Source organism: Echinops telfairi, unplaced genomic scaffold (genome assembly GCF_000313985.2).
Source record: "Echinops telfairi isolate 266 unplaced genomic scaffold, ASM31398v2 ScPeMD7_7414;HRSCAF=8452, whole genome shotgun sequence".
In the NCBI taxonomy this organism is placed as follows: domain Eukaryota; kingdom Metazoa; phylum Chordata; class Mammalia; order Afrosoricida; family Tenrecidae; genus Echinops; species Echinops telfairi.
In genome coordinates, this window is record NW_022111314.1 from 17,486 (window position 1) to 28,814 (window position 11,329).

The 11,329-nt window shown below is 54.5% G+C and overlaps 1 protein-coding gene across 3 annotated transcripts; it reads right to left on the minus strand.

Annotated features, from left to right (window-relative positions):
- Positions 1–22: 22 nt before the first annotated feature.
- PCMTD2 (protein-L-isoaspartate (D-aspartate) O-methyltransferase domain containing 2) lies at positions 23–11,294 on the minus strand. Of its 3 annotated transcripts, XM_045296919.1 has the most exons (5): positions 10,873–11,294; positions 8,394–8,723; positions 4,089–4,191; positions 2,813–2,990; positions 23–660 (listed from the first exon to the last, which is right to left on the minus strand). In XM_045296919.1, exons 2-5 carry the CDS (start codon positions 8,698–8,700, stop codon positions 520–522), a joined length of 729 nt encoding a protein of 242 aa, XP_045152854.1. In that variant the 5' UTR covers positions 8,701–8,723; positions 10,873–11,294; the 3' UTR covers positions 23–519. The 3 variants fall into 3 exon arrangements, with proteins under 3 accessions (XP_045152854.1, XP_045152853.1, XP_004716108.2); XM_045296918.1 differs by lacking the exon at positions 10,873–11,294 and having other exon boundaries at positions 8,394–8,836; XM_004716051.2 differs by lacking the exon at positions 10,873–11,294 and having other exon boundaries at positions 2,819–2,990; positions 8,394–8,833.
- Between the last annotated feature and the right edge of the window lie 35 nt (positions 11,295–11,329).

An 11,329-nucleotide genomic window follows, 5' to 3' on the forward strand; every position in this document is an offset into this window, starting at 1 on the left:
TTCCAGCCGCGGTCTGCCGGGCCAGGCGGGCAGCCCAGGAGAAATGGAAGTGAGCGGGCGTGAAGGCCCGAGACTCCTGTCCCTAGGGGCGGGGGTGTAAATGCATCACCTCTCTCTCCTTGCCTTTTCTTTTGTTTGACATTTTCCTGATTTCCCGAAGGAGCACCAGGGCATGCACAGTCGTTTCATGTGAAATGATTAAAACGGACTGGCACTCTCAATGCCTGTGAATCTTTGTTGAAACTGGAGAACAAACGTATGGGGCTTGCTGGCTGTGACCTGGGAGAAGTGGCTGCAGAGGGGCGGGGCCAAGGAATCGTCACAAAAAAACCCCACCCCGTTGTGTCTGTGTGTTGGGGGATATTTGGGGGTCCTCTGCAAGCCCAACTCAGGCTGGGGCCCAGTAGGAACCCGGGGTAGAAGTGGGGGTCGGGTGGGGCAGGCACTGATCCTAGAGGCTGCTTGTCAATTGTGTACCCTTTCCAGGTCTCCTGAGATGATGTTGCTCCCGAAGCAGTCTCAACCTTTGTACTTACGTAACTGGACAAGGCGTGACTGCCCAGACTCGGAGTGGCAGGGCTGGATAAGAGGAGCAAAAGAAACTGCCAGGATCTTCTTGGTCTCCCACGCAGAAGGACCAGTCCGTGTTATCTTGGTCAGCTGTCCCAGAGACAAAGAAGCTCTGGGTACTGAGACTGAAGTGTCCTGTCCCCACCATACACACATACTACAGAGCAGGGGCACAGGGTAGCGGCACCTCCTCGGGCCTGCTCACCGAGGACACTTACGCCTCCAGCCAGTGCAGACACACCAGGTCAAGGAAGGAGAGGGGGCCCGGCGGGGCACCTGGGAGAAGGGGGAGGGCATGCACCAATCCAAAAGTCAAATCAGTGACAGCCACCTGAATGCTCAACTCTGTTGAAATCTTCCATCTTTCCGTTTTGAGGAGCTATAAAAAACAATCTTGCAACAACTAGACATTCTTGGCCATGTGCCATAGAAGATGCGGTTACAGAACTCTTAGGAAGGCCCTTGAGTGTGACCTCAGCACCATGGCTGAGGATGAGACCACCCACCCCTGGGGGCACTTGACCTCAGGGGCACCAAGGACCTCCTGTGACACCCATGGAAACAGCTGCAGCCCAGCGAGTACTGGGAGCACCAGGATGCCTGACTAGACCAACACCCTGCTGACCACATGGTTTTTGGACCTGGGAAGTTACCAAGTGCCCAGCAGGTGCCTGTGCTATTTCTGGTCAACTCTGTCACACCAAGAGTGTAGGACCAGTCTGGTGTGAAAATAGCTTAACTAGTAAGTCCCCTAAACGCCAGGACTCTGCACCCTGGGAGAACCTCGTGCCCATGTGCTGGCAGAAACGGCAACTGTGCAGTCTGAGATAGCAACCCACCCCCGCCACATCACTTCCCGGGCAAGCACAAGCAACACCACCACCTGCCTGCCTCCGCCTGTGAGCCGCATGCACACAATTCAAGTAGCACCCAGCACAGCCCGCAGTCACACAGATGTCTAGATACTCTCTGTCTAAGGACCGATATTGCTGAACACAAGGCAGACAAGCACACACGGCCTTGGACAGAGCCAGGAAGGGCAAGTGAAGGGTCCAATCTGGCCTCCCTCCTGTCTCCAGACCAGCCAAGAGATGGAACAACAAAGTAATGGAACTACAAGGCATGATTCTGGGGCATGATGTGGGCAGACAGCTACCCACGAAACCGTGTTCTCAACACAATCAGTCCCTCTGACTTGGATCAGCTGAGTTTGTGGGTCCAATGCTGGTGTGCAGGGAGGCTGAGACAAAGGACCTCGTTCCTTCGACCAGTGAATTACACAGAAATAATGAGAAAGAAGGAGCATCTCACTTGAAACACTAAGAGACAGATATTAAGCAAATGTAATCGGTGGACTTAAATAGAGCGTCATTTACACTAACCAAGCTAAGAGTTTCTTGTCAGACAAGCAGGAACATTCACCTGGTGACTGAGTACCTGAAGTCATTTGGATGACTGTTATTTGTGCATTTAGGTTATGACACTGGCTTTTGGTGCTGCTGCACCTGAGCCTGGCCAGTCACTGACACACAATACAATGTCTAGCAGGTGCCCTGCTTAGCGCCTGGTGCCCTGCTGGGGCTGGCAGCTCATGGCTTCGTATCAGCCACTTTCAGTGGACACTGGGGTCACAAGCCACCCTGAAGAGGAACTTTCTGGAAGAAGGGTTTAGAGAATCACAGCCTCTCAGCAGTGATGGCAGCAGCAGCAGCTCTGTCTGCAGTCTGGTTGGTCCAAAAAGGGCATCTCATGTTTCAGTTTGTTAGCCTTTGATTGTGAACTTAGATAGGAGTCTACATTTCAGGCCATCACTCTTGTATCCAACAACTTCAACAAATGATTGAACCTGTAAAGTTCAGGGACAAAGCACATTCAATGCTAACATGGCCACGATGGCACCAGGTGCCATCTCTTCATCTTTATCACGTCCATGTGTCCTAGTACTTGCTGTCTGTCACACGTCCGTGTAATCTCATGATTTCTCACAGCCCATGTTTCCCAAGTGACGATCGTAGCAAGAATGTGCGCTACAACCCAAGGTCAAAAGCAACAACTGGCCCTGGCATCAAACACTGACGTCAGCTGAGGGCTGAGCACAGGGGCCACCTCGAGGGCCTGTCCACCTGCCTCTGCTTCTCATCTGGGAAACCCTCGGAGGAGCTGCTGTGAGGGCTCTGAGGGGTCACCCATGCACGCAAGCCCGGGCGCGCGCGCACACACATGCACGCACGCACGCACACACCCTGACCTTCTCTTCCAGAGGCATGACCAGAATGCCACCGACTCTGAGCAGGTTCTTCATGTAGTCCTCATGCTCCTTCTGCACCCCGGCGCCGCAGTACACGCGGTCATACTGCGTGCAGTCTGGGGAGAGCTCCAGGCAGTTGCCAGTCACAAAGGAAGGTTCGCAGAATTCAAACCTGAGGTAAAAAATGTCTCTGTAAATGAGCCTGTCACCTTTGTGGCAGTTCTGTGAAGAGCCCTAGTGGTGCCATGGGCTGCAATCCCAGAGGATGAGCTCACCAGCCCCCATGGGAGGGAGATGTGGAAGTCTGCTTCTGTAAAGAAGCACTGTCCAGCCGCTGTGCCACAAAATTGATTAAATAGCCATGGGGGACCTACCGAGACCGTCTGCTGATCCCTCTATGGGCTATGGGCTAATGGAGAACCCCACAGCACAGCTGTGCAATACAACTGATTTACAAGGCCAGAAACAGACAGCCAGAGGCCCCCAAAGAATTATGTAAATCAGATCAAACCCACACCCACCCAACATGGAGTCGATGCTGACTCTCAGCGACCCTTCAGGACAGAGCATAGCTGCCCCGTGGGTTTATGGGGCTGTAACTCCTTATGGGAGCAGATGGCCTCCTCTTTCTCCCATGGAGCAGCTGTTAAGTCCGAAATGCTGACCAACTCCTAATCCACTGTGCCCCAGGGATCCCCTAGGTAAACAGAACTCTAGATAGGTTTTCATTAGGAAAGCAAATATATAAGCATAACCCCCATATCAAGTGATGTGTGCGATGATCTTTTTGCTGCCTTCGCCAAGAACTGCTGTTCAGGGACAGACCGGTTTCTCCAGAGACTCCAGCCACCCAGTGAGTGCCACGTGCCACGTTGTCTGTGATGTTTAAAGTCAAACAAGCAAGCTGACTGTAGAAACAATCGGGTAACATGCATTTGTCTCTCCTGGGTGCAAGGAGCCAGGGCCTGCTGGGGGTTAGGCATCTGGCCGCTAACCACCAGGTTGGCAGTTCACATCCACCACCCGCTCTGCCAGACAGAGATGAGGCTGTCGGCACTTGTAAAGATGGATAGTCTCGGGAACCCTGTCCGCTCCATGGCAGAGGGTTTACGCTGGGAACAAGCAAACTGAGGGAAACATGGTTTGCTTCAAAGATCAGACCGGCAAAAACTGCCGGTTACTGAAAGCAAAGCAGCCTGTGGCCCCACGGACACACGCACGGGTCCCCTATCCTGCCTGACGGCCCCTCGGGCGCGAGCTGGTCTCTTACTTGTCAAAGCTGTCGCTGGTCTTGATGAAGAGGTCCAGCTTCCGCCTCGCATACTCGGTCACCTCCGAGTGCAGTTCCACGCCATGGTTGACGCCAAAAGGGCCTGAAAGTGACACAGAGCTCTGAGCTGCAGACATGTCTTCTCCTCCCGTCGGAGCTGGCGAGGACACCATCTCACATGCCAGCTCCTGCTTGACACCACCTAGGCCCTGCCGGCCCTGCCAACCCCACTCACAGTAGCATCTCCACTCCAGTTTTTTGATAACCTGACCCCCACAAACCAGGGAAAACATAAGCAGGCCGGGGGTGGGGGGTGAGGGGGGGCAGGGCAGGGAGGGCAGAACAGAGAGTGCTGAAAACAATGATGATGACACACTTGGGATTCCACAGGCGGCGCTCTGGGGCCCGGAGTCAGAGCCAACCAGAGCGTGATCCCACACACCAAGCACCCACTGCTCCTGAGTGTTCTGAAGTGACCATGGCAACTGCAGGGACACCGCCAGTGCTGAGCATGCGTTCCGGGTTTGTTCCACGGTTGAGGTGCTGCAGCCAAGAACACAGGGGCCATTCTCGACCTACCTGCCCTTCACAACTGCGGCTAGTGTCTGTACCAGAATCCGAATGACACGGACCCGTAAACGGCTGTGTGGCAAGTGGGAGAGCGCAGAGGAACGGAGCCAAGCCCTAGAGCAGTGGCCCCCAACCATAACATTATTCTTGTTGCCACTGCATCACTGTCATTTTGCTGCTGTGATGAATCGGGCGACCCCTGTGAAAGGGTCCTTCGACCCAAAAAGGGTTGTGGCCTCCAGGTTGAGAACCGTTGTCCTAGAGGCATGCACGCTGCTCCACTCATGTCAGAGGAAACAGTCCCAGCAGACCGAACAAGTGAAGTGACTTCATCAGTGATCGAAGACCTCCCGACATATATAAGCCATGGGCCTGGGGGTTCACTGGGGACCCCACCAAACTTGGAAAAGAACTGACACCAATAAGTCACTCTTGCCACTTCTATTGTATTATAAGTCTTAGAACAATAAGTATCTAGAACGTATCTAGGATGGAAATAAAAGCAGTAAGATGATCTCCACTCGCAATATGATCTTACAGAGAGAGAAAACCCCAAAGAGTCCACGAGAAAGCATATGCTGACAGAGGAAGGCAGCAAAGGTGCAGGGTCAGCGACAACCCGCTGGGCTTCTGCACACCAGCAGCAGCAGCAGCAGGAAACCGGAACAGGAGCCTTGAGGGACAACGCCACAAACAGGAGCTTCTGCCAGAACGGAATGCCTGGGAACACGACGGGAGCTGTGAACACTCTGTCTGTGGTGAGCACCACTGAGAGAGACGAGGGGGTTAAATAAATGGGAAAATAGTCCATGTTCATGGGTTGGAAGATTTAATATTTAATACTTGTCATTACTACGTTCTGTACATTCAATATGAGCCTGAGAAAAATTCCAACAGCTTCTTTACAGAAGTGGGAAAACCAACTACTTCTTTACAGAAGTGCTTCATATGGAGCAGCAGTTCTCAACATGGGGTCCAACGACCCTTTCACAGGGGTGGCCCGATTCAACACAGTAGCAAAATGACAGTTATGAAGTAGCAACGAGAATAATATTATGGTTGGAGGTCACCACCACATGAGGAACTGTCTGAAAGGGTCGCGCATCAGGAAGGTTGAGAACCCCTGATGTGGAGCCTACGAGGGCACATGAAACTCTGAAAGCCAAGAACTGAGCAGGAGGACTCCCCTCCCTGATTTTGAGACACGCCGCAGAGCTGCCGTCATCACAGCAGTCTGGTGCTGTGGAACACGACGCCCACCACAGCCGGGCAGACCTGGGACACCTCTGGTCAGCTGACTTCTGACTAGGATGCTGAACCCACTGGACGGGGAAAGATGAACCTTTTCAGCCAACAGGGCTAACATTGGATTTCTATATGCAGAAAATGGAACCTGGATCCATGCCTCACACCATACACAAAAACTCATTCTAAATGGACCTCAGTGTGCAAATGGACATGGGACCGTTCTTAGAGCAGCCAGGGAGCAGGCTCCCAACAACTGCAGACTCGTGTTCCTCAGAGACTACCAAAGAATTGTAGAATTATGATTTTGACAAGAATTTAGTAACGAAAGCACTTATAACACTTTGGTCATTTAACAACAAAAAGTCAAATAACCCAGTCATAATATGGGCCAGGGATTGAATTGATATTTCACCAGTGAGGACATTCAAATGGCCACCAAACACATGCACAAGCGCCCAGCGTCATTAGCCAAGAGAGAGGCAGAGCCAAAGCACAATGAGTTACCATCTCACTCCCACTAGGATGGCTAAGGAAGCCCTGGTGGCATGGTGGTTACACGTTGTGGTCAGCAGTTCAAAACCACCAGCTGCTCCACAGGAGAAAGATGAGGCCTTCTACTCCTGTAAAGGGTAACGGTCTCAGAAACTCACAGGGGCAGCTCTACTCTGTCCTGGAGGGTCACCATGAATTAGAATTGATTTGATGGCTGTAAGTCCAGTTTGGGAAGATGGCTAAGATTTAAAGAATGATAAAATCTAAACAGGAAATAACTAGTGTTGTCAAGACTGTGGAGAAATTGGAACCCTTGCTCATGCTGCTGGAAATGCAAAATGGTACATCCACTGTGCAAACTCTGGCAGTGTCTCAACAAAGCAAAACAATTGGGTCCTCGGACTCAGCAATTCCTGCCCCGCGTGTGAGCCGGAAAGAGGTGGGAGCAGGGACTCCAACAGAGACAGGTGCCGGTGTTCACTGCAGCATTGGTCACACAGCTGAAAGAGGAGCCAGCCTTCAGCAGAGGGGTGAACCCAAAGGCCCATCGGATGGGGAAAGAAGAGCCTTTTCTTTGTTTGTACGTACAACGGAAGGCTCCCTCGCCGGAAAGTGAGGTGAACTGAGGTTGCATGCTACCGACCACATGCAGGACACTAGGTGGCAGTGTGCCGAGGGGAAGAAGTCGGCCACATGTGTGGCCTGTGATTAAGGGTAAAGGACAGCCGGTCACGGTGCGCGCTGCAGTGCGCTGGGCCCCTGTCAAACACGCACTGGCCCAGCTGGTTGGTGTTTGTTTACAGCCATGACAAAAGGGAACAACTGCGGACTGTTCTAGTGAACTCGGCTCCTGCTTTGGAGGTCAAGGGTCATGGCTTCCCAGGACATCTTGGTGAATGGCCCTGTTAACAGCTTAGTTAGTCCTTCTGACCACCCTCCTGGTTCCCTACCTGGTGCCTGGAGTCTTAAAAGTGGCAGGCAGCCAACCAAGGCCCAACAGCTGAAGTCCCCTCCACTGGAGCAGCAGAGAAAAAGGCGCAGGAGGTAACGATGGAGTGTGTGGCTGGGTGCCTCCTCTGCCATGAGACCAGGAGAAACTAGACGGTGCCACGCTACCAGGACAGAGCATTTTGGACCCAACATTCCAGAGAAGACTCCTGATCAAGTGGGGGAAGCTGCAGGAAGAATTTCAAATCCTCATGGACAGCAAACTTCTGGGGCCATGGAGGCTGGGTGAACCCCTGAAACAAGCTTTAAACCTGACACCAAAAGTATCCCTGGAAGTCTGGTTACAATCAAACCACAGCTTATCCTGTCTACTAAAATCAAGTGCCTGCCTTGAGCATGGTGCTCGTTGAAGAACTGTCCCCATGGGATCAAAGTGACATTAGTAACCGACAGGCTCAGGCAGGAGCCTTGGGGACAGTGAGTGCATGTGAATCAGGGTGACCGACTCAGGATGGAAGGAGAGAGCAGTTGCACACTGTCCCTCCATGGTCCGTGCAAACCCTGTCGAACTGTGTGTTATATTGTGTGCTCTCGAAACAAAGATGAAGTACAGGCCCCCCCACGCCCGGCCCGGCCCCTTCACTTCAACCCTGTACTCCACGGGGCTCTCCCATCCAGAGCACAGCACCTCGGTGGGTGGTGGGTTCACATCACCCTGGTTCTCTTCCAGTGTTAGGCCAGAAAGACACAAACCCAAACTCTGCTTAGAATGGCCTCTCATCCTTGATGGGCACAGGGCAGCAGTGCAGCCCCTGGCCACTCCGGCAGCGGCCTCGCCTGTGATGACAGCTTTGCCCGCCCGCCCCCCTCCCCAAAACACCACTCTCCTCCTCTGGGCGGAGCCACCATGTGGGCCCCAGACCCCCCTCCCCACCAACACCTGCCTGGGGCCACTCCAGCCTACCCAGACACCCTGCCCCCACCCCCACCGCGGGCCACATCGGTCCACTCAGAGTCACCCCCTCCCCAGCTCTGGCGGCTGCATACCAAGAATGAGGCCGACCATGGAGCTGAGGTAGCCAGTGCCACTGCCCAGGTTGAGGAAGGAGAGGCCGGGCTGCAGGTCCAGCGCCTCCATCACCTCCGAGTAGATGCACGGGGCTGATAGGTGGATGTGGCCATGCTTCCAGGCCAGGTCCTTGTAGGCGTTGTCCTTGAACTCCTCCAGGTAGTAGTCTGCGCGGTCGATGGCACGGAAGGCCTGCTCCACGCGCTCCGTGCGGATGTACTGCGCTTCCTTCAGGTTGTCAATTAGCTCGTCGTTGTCCTCCCCCGCACTCACTGCACCGCCCATGCTGTGCCGCCCCTGCTGCGCCCCTGCAGAGGACCAGGGAGCCTCCTGTCCCTCTCTCCGGGGGGATGGGGCCCCTGACACTGCTCTGACATTCAAACTGTGACCTATCTGATACCCCAACACCCAAATACACACCAACGCCCACCCCCCCACCCCCCCGCCAAGCATCCCTCTGCTGAAGATGCGTGCTCTGAAAACAAAGTTTAAAGTCAAAAGCCCATCAGCACAGCACAGGCCACGATGAGGTGCCACCTGAGTGTTCCCAGGTGCCCTCAGGGACAGCTGCCAGCACTGCCTCCCCTGCCGTAAGGCCACAAGCCACTCCTCCCACACCAAGTAGCTCTGTCTCCAAGTGAAGAGGCCATAGTGGCCAAGCTTAGGACAAACTACCAGACCTCAGGAGCCTTGGCCCGGCCTGGGAATCACCCTGGTGGGCCCTCTGCAAGGTGCTGCCTTCCTGGGCAACCTCTGGGCTCCCCCAAAAAACAGTGAGCACCCTAAAGAAATACTGAAGATGTAAGAGGTGATCACACTCTACTCACACCCACTTATACCTCAGTAACTCACACCCTCACTCATACCCACACTCTCATACCCACTTACACCTCAGTAACTCACACCCACTCACACCTTCACACCCACACACTCATACCTTCACACTCACTCACACCTTCACACACCCATACTCACTCACGCCCTCTCACCCTCACACTCTCATACCCTCTCACCCTCACACACTCACTCGCTCATACCCACTCACACCTTCACACCCTCACCCCCACCCACTCATACCTTCACACCTTCACTCACACCCACACTCACCCTCACACCTTCACACACCCACACTCACTCATATACCTTAACATATACACCTTCACATTCACACTCACCACACCCACACCATATAACCACACATCCACATTTACATCTCACAGCCATGCATCCACATTTACAGGCTCACGCACCCACACCCACACTGGGTGATCACAATGAGAGGGTGGTCCCCTGGGACCACCTGGGCCTGCGGGACCCTTCAGGGACCCGAGGTGGCTAAGGGCTGTGGCAGAGTGGCAGGGCTGAATCTACGACTTCAGGGCTGAGTACCAGGCTCTGCCAAGTGTGCACCACAGTGATTTCTCACCCCTTTTGAACAGCATCCAGGCCCTAGGGCACTGCTGTCCAGGGCCCACTCACAGGCTGGACAGGTAAATTTGAATGATAGTTAGTCTGGATAAATCTAATCTGCATAAGCCACCTAGTTCTGAGCTAAGGGACACACTGCTAGCCCAGGACAGTCTGAAATATGGGTCACTGCACAGAAGTGAAGTCAAGAGTGAGTGCTAAGGGTCTCCTTGGGAGACGACCTGTCCTCTGAAGAAAATGTTGAGCCCAGAGCCTGGCCACCTGCCGGCCTCCCACCCTGCTCCTTTGGGCCAGCAGAGGAAGGCCCAGAGGAACCAGGTGCTGGGCACACTCCCTCTTCACTCTGGACCATGCGCTTTTCCTCACTCGGGTAAACTGATCACATAGCCAAAGACTAGCTGTGGGTGGCATCAACGAAGGGGTGGCAGCTTGAGCCCAACTGGAGGTGCCCAGGGAGACACACCTGGCAACCTACCCAGAAAGCCCTGCAGACCCTCGGGAGCACAGCCCCACTCTGGGACAAAGTCCCCAGGGTTGGCACGGCTCCCAAGAGCTGATTTACCTGCCGGCATGCCTTTGTTGGGCTGTGAGGTCAGGAGGCAAGTGAGGACCTGCTCTGCTAAGGGTTACCCAGCCAGCTGGGGCTGGGAGCCTATCACAGACAGCAGTCTTTGCTCCCTCCTCTCAGGTGGCTCTGGGGCCAGGGGCAACCTAGTCCACTACCAACAAGGAGAGTCCTGAACCCTCAGCCAGCCCTCACTACTCACCACCGTGTGAGCTGTGGTCAGGCCACCAAAACACCACCCACAGCGGACTCCAAATTGCCTTCGCCAACCCCTCCCCTCCAAACTCCCCTGGATTCTGGAGTCCGAGGGACAGGGTGAGGCAGCCCTGAATGTTAAGCTTTTAAGAGGCTTGGCAAGCTCACCCCTGTGTGGACTGGCCCCAGCCCACCCTGCCACCTTGCTCACAGGACTGGGCTCAGGATCGGGAGCGGGGTGGCGCTGGGGCAATGCAGGCTGCACATACCCCACAGCAGTAGGGCGCCCAGTGGTGGCAGTGGGAGGCGCTTGAGTCCTGCCCCTGGAAACCAGCAAAAGGGGCAACAGCACCTTTAGAGGAGTGGGGGCGCCGCAGTTCCTACACCAAGGACACGTCCTACAACGGTGGGGGCTGAGCAGGGCTCAGGGCAGGGAGCTGCCCCAGTGTACAGCCACACTGTGGGCCTCATTACTAATTGGGCGGCATCCCACAGGAAGCCCAGAGCGATGGAGTGGGGGTGGGGTGGGGTCCTTAAAGCCCTCACATGGCTGAAAAGGTACATGCGTGGGCACGCAAGTAAGGGTGGGGGTGGGAAATTTGCATGGCCTTCTTGTGGTGTCTCACTGGACCAGAAGTCAATTTGAGGGGCTCCCTCCCATCCAGTCACAAAGCAACACTGCGATTCTGAGTTAGCGCTCCTCCTGGCCAGGAGTTGAGCCCCGCA